General features: G+C 47.5%; 1 protein-coding gene across 3 annotated transcripts in view; it reads left to right on the top strand.

The window, feature by feature from the left end:
• Positions 1-4131: 4131 nt before the first annotated feature.
• ERMP1 (endoplasmic reticulum metallopeptidase 1) overlaps positions 4132-19805 on the top strand; it is a 46713-nt gene continuing 31039 nt past the window's right edge. The window contains exons 1-2 of one of the 3 annotated variants that reach the window (XM_083419678.1): positions 4132-4590; positions 18744-19045. In XM_083419678.1, coding sequence (XP_083275804.1) covers positions 4259-4590; positions 18744-19045 — 634 coding nt within the window. In that variant the 5' untranslated portion in view covers positions 4132-4258. The remainder of the gene's footprint in view (positions 4591-18743; positions 19046-19805) is intronic. The other 2 variants (XM_083419679.1, XM_083419680.1) reach the window with 2 other exon arrangements.

Consider the following 19805-nt stretch of genomic DNA (forward strand, 5'->3'; position numbering starts at 1 on the left):
GGACAGACAGAGTACGCATATGCATTCAACTGCCTAATGGCATCTGTGTTGAGGCATTCTCAAAGTAAGGGAAGGATTGAACTCTGATTAATAAGAATACACACAGAAGCTTGAACCAGCCAAGACTCTGGGAAGGGTGCATATAATCGTCTCTCTCTCTCTGCCTCTACCCCTCGGCCCAGGTCGTTTTATTCACAAAAGAACTTTTTACAGAGTGTTCGTAAGAACCAATCAGATTTCTTCTGAGCAAACCCCACAAACCCCAAGTGGGAACAAAGTTAAGCTACCAAAACTAATTAAGCACACATATTTCTGGGGTAAACAACGAACAGAACTACAAAGGAGAGCATTTGGCAACCCGGAGGTAATAAACAAGCGATATACATGATAAGAAGGATGGCCAGGAGGACAGCGATCATTATCAGCTTTATGTAACATCCTAAGATTAACATATCAGAAAAGCTACATCAAAAGAAGCTGCCCACTATCTTTGATGACCCAGGATGCCTGGCTGGCTGTGTATGTGACTTGTGAAGAAAGAGAAATGAAACAGGTATGGATTGATCAAGAATCATATCAAAATAGTTTAAACTCAGTCAATGCAATGTTTTCATTGCTGACACAGATGGCTTACTCTATATTTATTATAATTCCTCATAGTAATCCCACCTGATCACTACATGTGTCACCCAGGAGATCGCAGCCACAGAGATAAGAAAAAGTTGTTTTGTTGTCTGGAGGTCGGTTCCTGGTTTGCTGCATCAAGGCAACACTGGGTGTTGGAATTTTGGGCCCCTAACAATTTCGCGTCCAGGGCAACCCACGCTCTGCTACTGAAACAGGTTGATGATTTCACCAGAACCTGCCACGGTGCAACGTAGGTAAGTGATGCTTTGGTAGGGGCAGCAGCTGGAGGGCACTTCCTGTACCCTCCACAACCCGGGATATACCACCGCTGGTCATATAGCCTCAGGAGCAGGGCTAAAAGCAGTCTCCCTGTACCCATGTTGGTTCCCTCCTCCCCTTTTAAAGTTTGAATAGAGCAAATAGTGCATCATGCCAAATCCTTATAAATTTTATAATATTGCGTCATATAAGTGGGGAAGATTTAAAGCACAGTCTTGTTGTCACAGTCTGGTTCACGGGCGATCAAAGTCCCGGCAGGGGACGTCAGGACCAGGGACAAGATGGCAGGGTGGAGCAGGAAGGGGGGTCCAGAAGCCAGGAGTCAGGAAGCCAAGGGTCCGAGGGTCAGGAAGCAAGGAGTTACGAAGTCAGGGGTCCAAGGATCAAGAAGCAAGGAGTTACGAAGTCAGGGGTCCAAGGATCAAGAAGCAAGGAGTCATGAAGTCAGGGGTCCGAGGATCAAGAAGCAGCGAGTCAAGAAGCTGAGGTTCAAGGATCAGGAAGCAAGAAGCCAAAGGCAGGAAGCGTGTTGCTGTGGCAAAGAGCCGAAGGGAAATGCTGACCATATATCCCTTCCCGGCTCTTGCCACCAGGTGCTGTGAGTTACCAATCAGCCTCACCTGTGTGGCCACGCCTTGCCTCTTGAGAACAAACTTAGGAAGGCCCCAGTCCTGCAAAGTCCTATTGGTCACAGGGCCTGGCTCCTGCACGCACACCTGACACTGGTGGATGGAAAACTGGAAATGTGATTTCCCTCTGCTCATGGTTTTCTCTTGAAAATTACTTCTAACCAGCCAGCTTACTTCTACACATGCAGCCCCGACAGGAGAAAAATGACTAGAATGTAGAGATTCTAAGGCACAGCAAGCAGAAGACCCTCCAGTCACACTTCATCCTCCCTGCTGACTATCGCCCTGCAATTTTGGGAGCATCCATGTTGACCCAATTCTGCTTCATGAAGCAAGAGTTTTGAAATTCGCAACTGGTTTTCCAATATGAGAAGGGCTACACTATTAAACACTATTAAACAACATGCTGTGCACCCATGGGTGGGAAGAGCTGCCCACGGGGGTAGGACAAGCGTCCCAGGGGGGTAGTGTGGTGATGTCACCCCCCTCAGGAATAACACCCAGGGCAGACCACACCCACCCACCCTTCCTCCGTCAGTGGAGCCGTCCTCCTCTAGCATATAGCCCTGGGAAGTTTGGCTCTAGGCCTACTCTTCTTAGGATAATAGTAGCTTGGATAGGCCTACCTGCAGTTTCTCTGATCTTAAAAATGTTGCGAAGGGAAGGATTTCATAACACGTCGTGTTGCAGACGGCTTTTAGTTTGACCTCCTCGTCCTTCCCACTGCTTTGGCAGAGCTCAGATAAAATATTAGAAGAATGAGCACAATTATTTCTCCTCAGAAATGCATGTGTGCCTCATTTCTCAGAACTTTGTGGTGCAGAAATGTGGAAAATGCTTCCTTTCAAACAGTGAGGATTGGGTCTGTTACATCTACCTCCCTGAAGCTCTGACTCCCTGACTAACACTTGGTTGCTGAATGGAGCAATTAAAATTAGTTTAATTCATTCTCCTATTCATTTTAGGAATTTATATGCTGCCCTTTGATTATATTTTTTTCAGGGCAGCTTGCAAATAAAATAGTGTCACACACCGCTCCAATCTCTGAGCAGTCTGAGAATCCAGGGGTTCTATACCTAAGGTCCATGGAAATGAGGCACTGCGGAGACTGTGGTGTCTTTATGATATATGGTTTATTTAACATGTATACAACCTGAGCCTACGTTGGAGGGGTTCACAGCATTAACACCCCAAGAGGGTCTTGCTTCTCCCATAGCCACAGAAGCCTTGGATTCAACCATGAATCCACCATTGTGCTCTCTCCCTCTCCAGCTTGCTGCGTTTAACAAACTGCAACCTCTTACCCCTAGGTCACATCACCACCACTGCAATCCTAAACTCAACTCTGCTATCTCAGAGCTGAGGGAGGGGTACCTTCCATTTTCCACACAGCACAGAAAGCCATCTCTCTGACTTTCCTTTGTCTTTGGTTAATGACTGATTTACCAGGTGATTTCCTGAATATGGGAAGTTAGTTCAATGGCTTAGCCTGTATCTTAACACTTGGCTAAATCCACCTGTTAGGCCCAGGAAATTAGGGAAATCTGGCACTCCCAAACCCTGGCACCCCCAACTCATAACAATACATAATAAAACAAAGCAGTATAAAAACAGAAATAAAACTGAGGATTTAAACACCTTTTTTAAAAAAGTAATTTATCCTGCCTGACTGGAAATCCTGTGTACAGTCAAAGTGTGGAAAAAGTGGTAGCTTTTTAGCAGGGAAGAGAAAAATAACTACACATGCTCACTGACATTTCTCTTTATCATCACTTCAGCTGTTCCAGGTGTTTTTTCTGGTGTTTGAGAACAGTAATGGGGCACAGTCACATCAAATTTGTCACGGTAGACCCCCTTCCCTGCCTCTATGGGTGATGCAGACACACTGCTGAGCTATGAGCTACTCAGTAGGAAGACCAAGCACACACTGAGGGCACTGGAAAACCAAGGGCACAAAAAATATTTTTTAAAAAAATTGGAAAGAATTTGACACTTTCGAAAGAAGCGCTGAAGGAGAAATTGTGGCAGAAACAAGAACTTGGTTCGACTTCCTCTCCTTCACACTCTTCCTTAATTTCCCCGTTCTCTTTATGACTTATCCCCACCTAAACCAGAGGGCGCCCCACCGACAGCAGATCAAAATAACGCCAGGAAGAAGGAAGAGCCCTGGCAGTGTGTTGCACACAGGGCACAATGCACGCGTGCACATCTCGCCGTGCAGGCAAGTTTTGCGTCCTTGCAAAAAAAACAAAACAGCAGCAACGCGGCTTGCTTTTTTGAACAGCATCGCCACCAATATCATGTTATTATTTGCATCCTCCCACCTCACTGGCTTCCTCCAGACGCATATTTTGCTTTCCCTCGGGGGTTGGTGGGGGGAGCACCCCAGTTTGCCCGTCTCTAGGGACCTTTCCAGGTCCGGCTCTGCGCACGACTCGTGCCAAGAAGGAGCGTGGGCGAGGACCAAGGAGCGCGCAAAGGCGCCCTCGCGCAAAGTCACCGCGCTTGACCCTGGCGGGGTGGCGGGCGGGACCAAGAGAAGGAGAAGGAGGAGCGCCGTCTGACATTTCCTGCCCAGGCTACCTTGCGAAGGGACTCCTGAGCCCGCCTCCCGCTCGCGAAAGCAAGGTGGGTTGGCCCCGGCCGGGCGCTTTTAGCCCTCCCGCCGTTGCCATACTGCTGCTGCTGCTGCAAGCCCAAGCCAGGCACCCGGGGTCTCCACCATGGAGCGCAGCTCGGCCGCCGTGGGTGCCGTGAGGCGCCTCCGCACGCATCCTGCTCAGCAGCAGCAGCAGCAGCACCCTCGCCCAAACCAGCAGCAGCAGCCGCCGTGGCGCCCGGACCAGGAGCCCCCCGGACTGGACGGGAAGAAGCCGGCGGGCGGCCGGGGAGGAGGAGGAGCGAGGGGCCTCCCGCTGCTGCCGGAGGCGCGCACGGCCCTGCTGCTGCTGCTCTACTTGCTGGCGCTGCGCGGGATCGCGCACCTCTCCCTGCGGAGGCTGGTGCAGCCGGCGGAGCGCCGCCCCGGCGAGGATTTCAGCGCCCCGCGCGCCAGGTAACCGCAGGTAGCGGCGGCTCTTGCGCGCGCTTGCCGGGTCCCAGGTCCCTTCTTCTGTGGCCAAGAATGGGGTGCGTGGGTGGCAATGGTCCAGAGACAGATCCCCCTCCAAAAATCAAGTACATAACTAACTGAGGTTCTGGCCCCCACCCCAACGTAAAGCCTGTCCGCCCCCTCGAACGTGAATCCTAGCTATACCCGTGGTCCCTTCCCCCGTCCTCCTGCGCACCTGCATCTCTGGGAGATGGAGACATGGGCGTAGCCGGGGAGCGGGGGAGACAGAGCCACAATGCTATTGAAAAGCATTGAATTTACACAATTATCTGAGGTCCTGTGTGCCTCCCCCAGCAAAAGCCTCCCCCCTAATGTCCTCAACAACTTTGGAGGATCCCCTAAAAAAAGCTTTGGCTGCCACCCTCCCCAACAAAAATCTTGGCTCTGCCTATGGAGAGAGAGGTGGAACGCTCTCCTCTGAGAGGGCCAACTTGGCCCCACGCCCATGGGTGCCCAGGGCCATGAGTTCCATACAGTGTCTGGCCCCGGGGTGTTGGCTCCTACTGGACTAATTTACTAATTTACTGATGTACCCTGATGTACTTTGAATCTGATCTAGGTAGGAGTTTCAAACGTTGTGTCATTGTGTTCCCTATGTCCTTTTTGATTGTAGTAGCTAGCAAGAAAGGATAGCTGCTGGGCCTGTGTACATGGGGGCGTGTTATACATGGAAAAATACAGTATGTCTTTTTTAGCTATTAAGGTGCCGTTAATGTGTAGGTAGGAACGAACAGGGAGCACTCGTGTTTTCAGAATCTCTGTGGTTTAATTGAACTGTGGCAAAGCCCCAGAAACGGTTTCTGTAATAACAGTAATTTTATTATTTATATCCCGTCCGTCTGGCTGGGTTTCCCAAGCCACTGAACAGCTTCCAAACATATGTTAAAACATAATAAATAATCAAACATTAAAAACTTCCCGATACAAGGCTGCCTTCAGATGTCTTCTGAAAGTCAGATAGTTTTTTATTTCCTTGACATCTGATGGGAGGGCGTTCCACAGGGAGGTGCCACCGACAAGAAGACCCTCTGCCTGGTTTCCTGTAACTTTGCTTCTCACAGTGAGGGAACTGCCAGAAGGCCTTCGGAGCTGGACCTCATTGTCTGGGCTGAACGATGCGGGTGGAGATGCTCCTTCAGGTATACTGGACCAAGGCTGCTTAGGGCTTTAAAGGTCAGCACCAACACTTTGAATTGTGCTCAGGAACATACTGGGAGCCAGTGTAGATCCTTTAGGACTGGTGTTATATGGTCTCGGTGGCCGCTTCAAGTCACCAGTCTCGCTGCCGCATTCTGGATTAGTTGTAGTTTCAGAGTCACCTTCAAAGGTAGCCCCACAAAAAACGCATTGCAGTAGTCCAAGTGGGAGATAACCAGAGCATGCACCACTCTGGTGAGACAGTCTGCGGGCATACCAGATGGAGCTGGTAGACAGCTGCCTTGGACTCAGAATTGACCTGTGCTTCTATGGACAGCTGTGAGTCCAAAACGATTCTCAGGCTGCACACCTGGGTCCTTCAGGGGCACAGTTACCCCATTCACACCCAGGACCAGTTGCCCCAAAACAGTACTTCTGTCTTGTCAGTATTCAGCCTCCATTCTGTTAGCCACCATACATTTTCCAGCTGCCTCCAGACACACATACAAGACATTCACTGCCTTCACTGGTTCCAATTTAAAGGAGAGGTAGAGCTGGGTATCATCCGCATACTGATGAACACCCAGCCCAAACCCTGTATGATCTCTCCCAGCGGCTTCATATAGATGTTAAAAAGCATGGCAGAGAGGACGGATCCCTGAGGCACCCCACAAGTGAGCGCCTAGGGGTCTGAACGCTCCCAACACCAGGGCCCTAGCCCTGCATGAGGTTAGTGGACAACCACAGCAGAAGATAAATTCCAGTGCATCTCTTGCTACCTGCTAACCCACGCCTTAAGATCAATGGAAGAGGCCTTCCTTTTGCCTCCATCAGGGGCTGTTTGCTGTATAACAGCATGGAGCAAGCAAGGCCTTCTCTGCTATGGCCCCCTGTATGTTAAGCTCCCTCCCATTAGACCTGTGTGTGGTTGCCTACAGCTTTCAGATGTCTGCTTAGGATGTAGCTCCCCACCTTCTCCTGCCTTCCTGTGGAAGTGGCTGGTCTAGTGACCGGCTGATTTATTATTTTATTATATTTATTGTTTTAAGATGCTGCTAATGTTTACTGGTTTTATGGTTTTCATTTTAATCCTTGTAGTTCATTTAATTTGATGAAGCGTTGTATACCACTACAGTGGTACCTCTACTTATGCGCACCTCTGGTTACATATCCTTCGGACACGTATGCGGCAAACCTGGAAGTATTTTTCCAGGTTTCCTGCATGCGCAGAAGCGCTCTACTGTGCGCATGCGCAGAACAGGCACCTACGGTTTCGACAACCTCGGGATCTGACTGGAGCTCCGGAACGGATCCCTTCCGCAACCGGAGGTACTACTTCATTGGAGTCGAAAGGTCTGTTATAAATACAATGCGTAATATCTGAGGGGTCATCACTGACTACCCAGAAGATTTGGGATGAAGCGGGCTGTACAGTGGTACCTCGGGTTACAGACGCTTCAGGTTACACTCTGCTAACCCAGAAATAGTACCTCAGGTTAAGAATTTTGCTTCAGGATGAGAACAGAAATTGTGCTCTGGCGGCGCGGTGACAGTGGGAGGCGCCATTAGCTAAAGTGGTGCTTCAGGTTAAGAACGGATCCCCGGAATGAATTAAGTACTTAACTGTATTAAGGTACTACTGTATCTCGCTTAGTTTGGGAGTTTTGCAGAAGTAGCATGAGTCTTGCGTGTGTGGAGGAATTGAGAAGGAAGCAGATAGGATCTTGTGCGCCACTATTTGGAGAAGAAAAGAAGCCGTACAAGAGCCTTTCACTACTCCCCCTTTGGCAAAAAACCAACAACTAGTCAGGCTGTTTTTCTTCCGGCTGGTTAGTCATCCTAGCAAACGCTTCTGAGTAGGACAACCTGGGGGCATATTTCTGCTAGAACCTCTCCTTCCACATTCAGAAGATGTTAGATAGCAGGTGCATATCTGTGCAGACAGTGTTAGAAACTCAGATATGTAAGCTGGGGCCAAATGGCTCCTTAAACCAAGGTTGCAGTCTCCAAAATGAAATGTCTGTTTGCCATTTTGGGACAAGACAGCTGTAAAGTCTTATTTTTCAAATGGCCGACTGGCTGTGATTGATTATCAGTTAGACATCTGGCTAGCTCAGAAGACCTTGAGCTGGGTTAAGAACTTAAGAGAATTCCAAGAAGAAAAGTCACTTGATCCAAGGACTGTCCACATATATATTGGCTTATTCCGACCTCTTTTTCTTCCTGGTGACATGGGCCATTCGTAACGTAGGAATGTTCTTCAGGGCATGTTGGGTTGAAATAAATGACAGAGGAGTGACAAGTGTCATATGGGAGGCATCTCTCGAGCATGTCTCGGAGAGTCCTTTTATTGAATATTACAGCATTGCCACATATGTGCTTGTTGCTGATTGGTTAACACAAATCATATGCAAGAGTTGCATATAGGCATTAATCATCAATAGATTAAAGGTTGGGAAAGGGAACACAGAATTGGACAGGTATGAAAACCTCCTATTACTAGTGATTGATATAGCAAAACTTAAAAGGACATAACTATCGCATTCATAGATGTGGTCAACCATGCATTAAGAACAGGTCAGGGTACGATGTTTCATGAACTCAATGTGAACTGAACATTCTAGGGTGGGTGAGGAAGGAATGCTTCAGCTCAGAGCGATTTGCCAGACTCATGTGCAGAAGCAAAACCTCCCATCAAGGGCAGGGCAGTGGGACGGGGCAAGCGAAGACAAGCTACAACGGTTAGCTGAAACGTCGTTCACTCCAGTGTGGTGTAGTGGTTGAGAGCGGTAGTCTTGTAATCTGGGGAACCGGGTTCGTGTCTCCGCTCCTCCACATGCAGCTGCTGGGTGACCTTGGGCCAGTCACACTCCTTTGAAGTCTCTCAGCCCCACTCACCTCACAGAGTGTTTGTTGTGGGGGAGGAAGGGAAAGGAGAATGTTAGCCGCTTTGAGACTCCTTAAAGGGAGTGAAAGGTGGGATATCAAATCCAAACTCCTCTTCTTCTTCCTTCTCAGGCTGCGCAGAAAAAGCGTTTTGGTTCCCAAAGTTCATTCCAATTGTGTGGATAAAATACAGTGGTACCACGGGTTACATACGCTTCAGGTTGCATACGCTTCAGGTTACAGACTCCGCTAACCCAGAAATAGTGCTTCAGGTTAAGAATTTTGCTTCAGGATGAGAACAGAAGTCGTGTTTCGGCGGTGCGGTAGCAGCAGGAGGCCCCATTAACTAAAGTGGTGCTTCAGGTTAACAACAGTTTCAGGTTAAGTACGGACCTCCAGAACGAATTAAGTACTTAACCTGAGGTACCACTGTATAGCGGATAGAATTCTCCATGGTGGGGTATTAGTGTGTGTAAACTGTTTAGATCCTATGGTTCCCAGGCATGCAACTCCAAATGGTGGAGATCTTCACTTGGTCGCAAGTGGCCAATCAGTCAGTTGGACAATTTGCCTGCGCTTGGCTGGTTTCAGACTCTGACAGTGCAGGTAAATAAGTTTTACTTGGGGTATTTTGACCCCATACTTGTTGATCCTAGTTGAAATAGAGTGAGGCAAAAATCACGTTGTTATTAGCCACTGTGGGTAGTTTGTGGGCAGTTCCTATTATAACCTGCTAATCAGCCTCCGAAAATAGAAAAGCTGTTCTGGGATAAAAACTGGCTTGTGTTCCCACAAGGCTCGTAATTAATCAGAAATAAAAAACATGACTGAGAGCCAAGGGCATGATGATGGTTAGTGTATATTTCTATTCCCAAGATTACAAGCTGAAAAAAATAATAAAACAGACAGCAAAGATCACACACCTGATCACAATCTAATCCAATACAAAAAATAATAATAATCATAATGAACACACAACTAGAAAATAAACAACTTATATCAAATGTTAAATACCAGCAGTTTACACTTAACAGCTTACAGTTTACACTTAACTGCTACAATAAAGAATTACTAAACAACAGTAAAATAACGAGCAATGTGTAAAATAGCACAAAACATACTGTCAGGGAACTGCCATCGGCAGGACAGGAGGTGCCAAGGCTCTCTGAGGTAGAGAGAGACTTGACACCTGAAGAGGGAACCAGTAGGGGGCGAACAGGAACGTCAAGGGAAGGGGAGTCGGAGGAATGGCTCAGAGATGCTTCCAGTGAAAACAGTGGGGAAGTCTCAGGGCCCCCTATAGGAACACCCGTTCCTCGGCGGAAACTGTCACGCAGAGAGTCCAGAAGACGTGTTTCCGTTAAGGAGCTTTTATGTTGGAAACGTTTCCGAAAGCAGCCACTTTCGGATTCTGCTAGCGACTGACGCAGCCATGCTGGAGGGGCTCCGTCACAGGCAGAGGTTTGAGAAGCGGTTCAAACTCTGAGGGATTGCAATTTACACACAAGCAGCTCTTCATCCCATCACAGCAATCCGAAAGTCATCGACAGCTAGCTTGTGCCAGGGAGAGGCATCATGAGCGAACCAGCAGGAACCGGAGGGGCAGCTGGAGGTCCAAGCCTGGAGGAAAGGTATAGGACGTTGGAAATCCAGCTTGCCTTGCAGACGGCGAGGCTGGAAGAAAGGAGGGCTCAGGATGCAGAGAGGGGGAGGGAGAAAGCCACCCCACTCAACAGAAAGATGCCAGGATTGGTGCAGAAATTTGGGGGGGACCCCAGGAACTACCATGCCTTTAGGACAGAGATGCAATATGCTCTCAATCTGCAATTTGATGACTTCCCTGATGAGGAATCGCGAGTGGCTTTTGTAATTAGCCACCTCGAATCAGGGGCGAAGGACTGGGTTAGACCCTTGATGGCAGCAAATAATGAGATCCTAAAGGACGCGATGAAGTTTTTTCGTGCCATGGACCTGATGTTTTCCAGTGACATTGAGCAGGGAGGAGTGCGAAGGCAGTTAATGGCTTGCAAACAGGGAAACCGGACTGTCCGTGAGTACTGGACTGAGTTCACTATGTTGATTCATCGATTGGGGTGGGACTTGGCTTCTGAGCCCATTCAAATGCTTTTTGAAGAGGGTCTGTCTTCGTCCTTGAAAGATGAACTTTCCCGGAACCCCAGAGCAGAGTCTATGGACCAGCTGACTAAAGCCGCGCTAGCCATTGGAGCGCGCCAGGAGGCGAGGGCTTTGGAGAAGCGGGAGGGGAAAGGAGAACGTTGGAGGGAGCTCCGCATTCCAGACATTCCAGAGCAGCCTTTCCCGCCGGCAGAGCCGATGGAAGTGGGAACAGCGCGTGCGCGCACAGTTTCAAACATCGGTGAAGGGCGGAAGAAAGAGGGAAAGGGCGGGAAAAAATGCTATCTCTGCCAACAGCCAGGACACTTTGCCAGAGTCTGTCCACGGAGAAAGGAATGGCAAGGCATGGCAGGAGCTGTTGGGGGAGAGGAGGAGGAAAGCACAGAGCAGGTAAAAGCCAACGCCTGGCTGCCGTCGGGGCACAGCAGCCAGGCTCAAAAGCAGTGAGAGTGCCCGCACCAGAACCTCCCAGGCCTGCTCTAGTGATAGAGGTGTTGCTAGAGCTGCCAAATGGACACCCCCTACAGATCAAAGCCCTGCTGGATTCAGGCAGCTCCTGTAATTTCATGAGTAAGGAGTTCGCAGCTGAGCACCAGATACAAACCCTCCCCTTAAGTAAACCCCTGCAGGTAACCACGATTGACGGCAGAGAGCTGTTGGGAGAAGTGAACCAACAGACTGTTCCCATGATAATGAGGGTGGCAAGACACACCGAGAGGATAGCGTTTAATGTGGCCACATTGGGAGGAGCTCCCATTATTTTGGGGATGAGCTGGCTGGCACTTCACGATCCTCTAGTGGGATGGCACCAGAGGGTGGTCTCCTTTGGGTCGGCGCATTGCCTGGAACACTGCAAGCAGGGGAAGGATCCAGGGGGAGCCAAGATCACCTTAGCTGGGATGGAGGTAATGAAGCAAGGGGAGGTGCCTCCGCAATATGCAGATCTGAGCAACGTATTCAGCGAAAGAGAAGCGGACAAACTGCCGCCGCATAGACCCTTTGACTGTCAAATCAACCTACTCCCGGGGGCTCAACTCCCAGTGGGCAAGCTGTACGCCATGTCAGACAGGGAGATGCAGGAGCTGAGGGAGTTCATTGACAAAAACCTGAAGAGGGGTTTCATCAGGGAGTCCCGAGCGGTGGGGGGCAGCCCAGTGTTTTTTGTGGACAAAAAAAACACAGATAAGCCGAGACTTGTAGTGGATTTCAGGGCCCTGAACGCCGTGTCGGAACCCCTGGCCTTTCCTATGCCCCGAATTGATGACATTCTGACCAGGGTGAGGAAGGGGAAGATTTTTACAAAACTGGACCTGCGGGGGGCGTATAATCTGATACGAATAAGGAAGGGGGATGAATGGAAGACCACCATGTTCACCCCTTTGGGAGCATTTGAATACCTCGTAATGCCCTTCGGTCTCCAAGCCGGCTCCGCATGTTTTCAAGCTTTCATCAACCACGTCCTGGGGCCGTTGCTCTACAAGAATTGTGTGGCCTTTTTGGATGACGTGTTGGTGTATTCGGAAAATGAAGAGCAGCATGTGAGGGACGTGAGAGAAGTGTTGGGCCGGCTGCAAGCCAATCAGCTGTGGGTGAAACTGGAGAAGTGCCAGTTTCATGCCAAGGAGGTGGAATTCCTGGGGTACCGCCTGTCAGACCAAGGATTGGCCATGGATCCAGGCAAGGTCCAGGCGGTGCTGGAATGGAAGACACCGAAAACCAAGAAGGATGTGCAAAGATTCCTGGGGTTTGGGAACTTTTATCGGAAGTTCATCAAGAATTTTGCACACTTGACGGCGCCCATCACCGACTGCCTCAGTAGCAAGAAGAAATTTGTTTGGACGGCGGAGGCGGAGAGAGCTTTTGAAGAACTGAAAAGGGCTTTCGCTTCGGAAGAACAACTTCTGCATGTGGACCTACAGAAGCCCATGAGGGTGGAGACAGACGCGTCAGACAGAGCGGTGGGGGCGGTGCTCCTTCAGCCGGGAAGAAATACGTCAGGGTGGAGACCGTGTGCCTTTTTCTCGAGGAAGCTGAATAAGTCCGAGCGGAACTACACGGTGTATGACAGGGAACTACTTGCCATTCACGAAGCGTTCCGGAGGTGGAGACATTTATTGATTGGGGCACAACACAAGGTGCAAGTGTGCACCGACCACAAGAATTTGGAGTATTGGAGAACAGCTCGAGTACTCAACCAACGGCAAGTGAGATGGGCACAGGAATTTTCCAAATTCCACTTTGAGATTTGTTATGTACCAGGCCCAGAGAACGTCAGGGCGGACGCTCTCTCACGCAAACCAGAGTACTTGGAAGGGGAGGGGGCAAGCGAAGAAAGACATGTCATTCCTGAGGACCGCTGGGTGTGTGGGGCGGCGCTGGTGGGGAGACGAGAGCTGGTAGAAGAAACGGAAACTGACGAATATGCCCAAAATAAGCTCAGAGGTCTCAGGGGAGAGGGTGAGAGCCCGGAGGGTTTTGAAGAAAGAAATGGGGCATTGTATTACAAAGGGGCACTGTATATACCAGAAGGTGAATTGAGAGGGAGGGTACTCAAGCAGTTGCATGATAGTCCCACGGCGGGACATTTTGGACAACACAAGACCATGTGGATGGTCACCAGGGAGTTTTGGTGGCCCAAGGTGAGGGAAGATGTAAAGGAGTATGTAAGAGGGTGTGACCAATGCCAGAGGGCCAAGGGGGAAAGAAGGGCGCCGGCAGGGTTATTGGAACCACTACCCACGCCAGAACGGCCTTGGGAGGCGGTATCAATAGATTTTATGACGGATCTGCCCAAATCCAAAGGGAAGACGGCCATCATGGTAGTAGTGGACCTGTTAACTAAGATGTGCCACTTTGTAGCATGTTCACATGCAGTCACAGCGGAAGAAACAGCGAAGTTGTTTGTAGAACACGTCTTCCGGCTGCATGGCGCCCCCTTGAGGGTTGTCTCGGACCGCGGGAAACAATTTACTTCCAGGTTCTGGAGGAAGCTCATGAGCTTGCTGCACGTGGAAGTCAATTTTTCGACGGCCCGGCATCCTGAAACCAATGGGCAGGCGGAAAGAGCAAATGGCATCCTCCAACAATATCTGAGGTGCTATGTCAATGACAGAGGGAATGATTGGGTCGAAAAGCTGGCGCTGGCAGAATTTGCCTACAACAATGCGGAGCATGTGTCCACAGGGATGAGCCCCTTTTTGGCCAATTACGGGTGTCACCCCAGGGCATTCCCGGGGGAGGGGGGCGAGAGATGGAGCGTCCCAGCGGCCGAACAGTTTGTAGAAGAGATGGAAGCGATCCATCGTCAGCTTCAGCTCAACTTAGAAAGGGCCAAGGCTCAATATAAGAAGCAGGCAGACAAGAGCAGGAGGGAAGGTGAAACCATAAGGGTGGGGGATCAGGTGTGGTTGTCCACCCAAGGGTTGCCGTTCAAAGGGGGTTGTAAGAAATTAAGACCCAAGAGATTGGGACCCTTTGAGGTCATTCAGCAGGTCAACCCAGTGGCTTTCAAACTCCGGTTACCCAACCACATGAAATTGCATCCAGTGTTCCACAGGTCATTACTGTCACCGTACAAGGGGGGAGGTGAAGAGGAGCACACCAGGGGACCGGTCTTGGAGGAGAGGGAAAGCAGTAACCATGTAGCGGAAATCCTCGATTCCAGGTGGAAGGGCAATCAGGTGGAGTATTTAGTGGCGTGGGAAGGGGAACCGGAGTCAGAAAACACCTGGGTGACTGCAGAGGAGGTCAATGACGAGGTTTTAACAGAAACGTTCCACCAAAGATTCCCGCGGAAACCACAGCCGGTAGCAAGGTTTAGAAGGGAGTATTTCGGCACCACAGACGAGGAAGAGGAACTGGAAGGATTCGCGGAGTCGGAGTTGGAAGAAGGAACGGACTCAGATGACGAGGAGTACCGAGAGACTAGGAACCACAACGAGTGGAGAAAGGTGTTCGAAACTTCAGACGATGAGGAAGGTTCCTTCCGGGGTTTTACCTCCTCACAACCCGTAGGGGAGGAGACGGGAGGGGGTGAAGGGGGCCCTGGAGGGGAGGTGGATGTCAGGGAACTGCCATCGGCAGGACAGGAGGTGCCAAGGCTCTCTGAGGTAGAGAGAGACTTGACACCTGAAGAGGGAACCAGTAGGGGGCGAACAGGAACGTCAAGGGAAGGGGAGTCGGAGGAATGGCTCAGAGATGCTTCCAGTGAAAACAGTGGGGAAGTCTCAGGGCCCCCTATAGGAACACCCGTTCCTCGGCGGAAACTGTCACGCAGAGAGTCCAGAAGACGTGTTTCCGTTAAGGAGCTTTTATGTTGGAAACGTTTCCGAAAGCAGCCACTTTCGGATTCTGCTAGCGACTGACGCAGCCATGCTGGAGGGGCTCCGTCACAGGCAGAGGTTTGAGAAGCGGTTCAAACTCTGAGGGATTGCAATTTACACACAAGCAGCTCTTCATCCCATCACACATACAAAACCTTGTAAAAGGATCAAATTGAGAGATAAGGGTACACAACTTATAATTTATTCTTTTTTTAAAAAAAAAATAACCTTGAACTGTTGCTGTCCAATCCAGTGCCTTGTTTCTGTTTTTTAGAAGGTATTTAGCTTAAACTTCTGTAGTTTCCTTGTTCAGAGCAAATCCAAAATATAGACACATAGTTCTGGAGTGTAGACAGAGTTTCAGCTGAACTGGCTTTTATTTATTTATTTATTTATTTACTTACTTACTTCATAAAATCTTATATTATTTCTTGGTTATAGAAGAAACCTCCAAGTGGTTTACAAAGGCTGCTTTTCTGTAACAATTCAGTATTAGTATAAACAAGGGAAAGTGTCCCAATTTGTATTTAAGGGTTCTGTCATTCATTTCATTTTCATTTTTTAATTTGTATTTCTATCTTACAATACTCAAGGCGTTTTACAAGCTGAAGAAACAAAATCTACATCTTATAACAATCTAATGCAATACAAAAATGTGATAATAAAACATAACTTTAAAATAGGCAACCTCCATCAAAAAAGTAACATTCAACAATCATTAGAATAGTATAAAATAATAATATCAACATATAAAAGTTAAACAGAAATCCACTCAACAGTTACAGTAATATCTAAACTATAATCAATAAAACAACGGCAAGCCACAGTACATAAAACAATACAATACACATTGAGAAGCAGAGGGTGGAGCAAGGCTTCTGTTAACATTTTCGCGTGGGACCCATGGAAATGAGTGTAACTGTCAGGAACATGGTATAGAAAAACAACTTTTAAAATATTCTTATCACCTCCTCGTCTCCCCAACACCAACAGTTTCCATTCCTTCAGTCAAATTTAGGAGAACCATGTGCTAAAAGTCTGTGTCACTTGTTGCTTCAGTACTCTTGAACCAATCTTGTGCAAGTCACTGCGAATAAATATTTCAGATTCCTAGGTGTACGCTCACATTTCGGGCGACTTTTTGAAACCTGAATACAGTGGTACCTCAGGTTACATACGCTTCAGGTTACATACGCTTCAGGTTACAGACTCCACTAACCCAGATATATTACCTTGGGTTAAGAACTTTGCTTTAGGATGAGAACAGAAATCGTGCTCGGTGGTGCAGCGGCAGCAGGAGGCCCCATTAGCTAAAGTGGTGCTTCAGGTTAAGAACAGTTTCAGGTTAAGAACGGACCTCTGAAACGAATTAAGTACTTAACCCGAGGTACCACTGTATTGAGTTTTAAAACTGAGCTAAGAAGAACGCATTGGAACTACTTTCTAGTGCTTGCATTATTTAAATTTACCATGAGGAAGTTTTAGATAAAGTGAGCCTTGGAGTTCCTGTTGGGTATTTTCTTATCTCCTGTTTGATGTCAGGCTTTATGGAACTTCCTTTTCCCCTTTTATTTCGTACACATGCAGCTCTTTGTAGTTTTTAGCAACAGATCTCCCTTTGCACCTCAAACCTAAACCAATTTATTTGGAACTGGATCATATTCATTTCAGTATAACACTTCCAAATGCATATGTATAGAATTGCAGCCTTTGGCAGCGATGCTCATAAACTGCCCTAGTTTTAAGTCCTGCTGGTTTCAGCAGGACTTAGTTTCAAGCAACTTTAATTTTCAAGGAAAAGCAGTGCGTTAAATATTTTGCAGTTTGGGGTGTATGACCTGGTGTAACCATCAAACATAAGCAGCATTTTATAGGTGGTGTCTGAAGCAAACACCTGAGAAACTGAAGTGCAAATTATCATTTATCTTCTAATGGAACTCTCCCGGGTAATGACTATACACATACAGGGTTGCTGTGTCGTTTGTGTTATCTGTTAGATTATTTTTGGTTTTAAAAAGAAATTGTTAGTTTTAATGTATTTATGCATGTGTATATGTTTTTTGCTTAAAATGTTTTAAGACACTTTTGAGTTGCTATGGCAAAAAAGTGACCAATAAACATAAAAATAAAAACTTTTGATTAATATTCAGATAATGCCCTGGGCATTAAATCAGATGGTTAGTATGTTTCCGAGCACAATTCAAAGTGTTGGTGCGGACCTTTAAAGCCCTAAACGGCCTTGGTCCTGTATACCTGAAGGAACGTCTCCATCCCCATCGTTCAGCCTGGACACTGAGATCCAGCGCCGAGGGCCTTCTGGCGGTTCCCTCATTGCGAGCAGTAAGGTTACAGGGAACCAGACAGAGGGACTTCTCAGTAGTGGCGCCCGCCCTTCAGATGTGAAGGAAATAAGTAGCTACCCTATCTTTAAAAGACATCTGTAGGCAGCCCTGTTCAGGGAAGTTTTTAATATTTAACACTGTATTGTTTTTAATACTTGATTGGGAGCCGCCCAAAGTGGCTGGGGAAACTCAGCCAGATGGGCGGGGTATAAATAATAAATTATTATTATTATTATATTAGGGTGTGTTGTGTATATGGAAAGATACATATGGTATATTTAATACAGAGGTTACATCCTCAGTTAAGTATGAAACTTACTGGGTGGGCTTGAGGTAGTCCACATTGGTGTGAGGATAAATAGAATAACCCCACATAGGCGGAAGATTGCCAGATTCCAGTGTTCATGAAATATGAATGGGTTTTTAAAAAATCTCTGGGCATAATCACTGTAAACAATGGGTGACATCCAAGTTTTGTGTGAGCGGATGTCTTCTTCTTCTTCTTCTTCTTCTTCTTCTTCTTCTTCTTCCCCCAGCAACCTCTCCTACAGCCACAAGATCTTCTCCATAGAGTTGGCAGAGGAGATTCTGGTGTGGGGGCACAGGAGGCTATGGGGCAGCCGAAGAAGAAAGGGAAGACCTATTTGCTCAGGCAGGAATCTGTTGCACAGTTGGGTGGGTGGTCATCACTAGATGTCCCCTCTTGTTCTTTTGAAGTATTACAATCAGTAACGTGCCCATATTTGTACTGCTATTTAACATATTTCTAGCCTGTCTTCAGTGGTGCATGGAGACTAAGCTGCTGAACGGACATTTTGTTTTCCTCCTTTGGTAGTCAGTGGAACGTTAAGCCCCATTTGCCCTGTCAGGGGTCAGCAAACTTTTCCAGCAGGGGGCCGGTCCACTGTCCCTCAGACCTTGCGGGGGGCCAGACTATATTTTGGAAAGAAAAAAAAGAGAATGAATTATTATGCCCCACAAATAACCCAGAGATGCATTTTAAATAAAAGGACACATTCTACTCATGTAAAAACACTCTGATTCCCGGACCGTCCGCGGACCATATTTAGAAGGTGATTGGGCCGGATCAAGCCCCTGGGCCTTAGTTTGCCTACCTAATAGCTTAAGGACTGTTCTTGCAATTATGTCATTGTTCACACCAACAGATCTAGCTTTCTTCTTCAATGGCCTGCTCTATTGCAGCTGAGTTTGCATGCATTTGTAAGTTTTAAGACATTCTTCTAATCTAATGCCCTGTTATGGTCTCCTACAGGGCTTACCTAGAAAACATTACTGCAATTGGGCCCAGAGCAGTTGGAAGTCCGGAAAATGAAATCTTCACAGTCAACTACCTCTTGGAACAAGTAAAAGCTATTGAAACTCAAAGCAGTCATGTCCATACCATCTCTGTCGATATACAGAGGCCCACAGGCACCTTCAGTATTGATTTTCTCGGAGGCTTTACCAGTTACTATGACAACATTACTAATGTCGTGGTCAAGCTAGAACCCAGGACTGGAGCAGAGCATTCAGTACTCTCCAACTGCCACTTTGACTCTGTACCACATACTGTCGGTAGGTAACATCAGAAAAAAATTGTATAATGGGGGCAGGGGGGCTGCCACTTCGCAGGAAATTTGTGTTTCCGCCTTTCTTTAAGAGGTGGACCCCAGCGAAGGCCCAGATCTTTCTATTCACTGATTCTGGTGGAGAAATTTCTAAGAATTCTCCACAAATGCAATTTATTAAGCTGGCCTAAATATTTTATTTAAAGTTGCTTATGCTTTGTAAAAGGGACGCAAGTGGCGCTGTGGTGTAAACCACTGAGCCTAATGGCCAAGTCTCCCTTTACCTTTACCTTTTATGCTTTGTAAGTCTTAGTTGTTGGGCTCTTTGTAGATATCGTCAGCTTCACAGCACGCTGAGAATATTTTTCCTTTTCAAAAGCTTATATTAATGGGGTGAATTTGTATACATTCCCCCCCACACACTTTTACTTTTTCTGCAGATTTAAAATTAGTTGTAATTTACTGGTTATCCAGCTTAACATTTTATAAAAGGCAAAAAACCTCTTACCTAAATGTAATTTTGTTAACAAGACTTAACCTGCCTACAAAGGCTTATCCCACAAACTTTTCTGAATCTGGGTAATGAAATTTTTGAACAGTAGTTTTTTGTTTGTTTGCTTGTTTTTTTAAAAAAACCCTCAGTAGTTTTATAAAACTATTAAAATGTCAAAGGCCATCATGGCTCAGAACTCTCTTGATAATTTTGTGCTTGAACACAGTCATTTTCCTTTTGCTTTTTGAAATGGTAACCAAAGGAAGGACTGCAT

The sequence above is a fragment of the Podarcis tiliguerta genome, assembly GCF_965153285.1.
Source record: "Podarcis tiliguerta genome assembly, chromosome: 17".
NCBI lineage: Eukaryota > Metazoa > Chordata > Lepidosauria > Squamata > Lacertidae > Podarcis > Podarcis tiliguerta.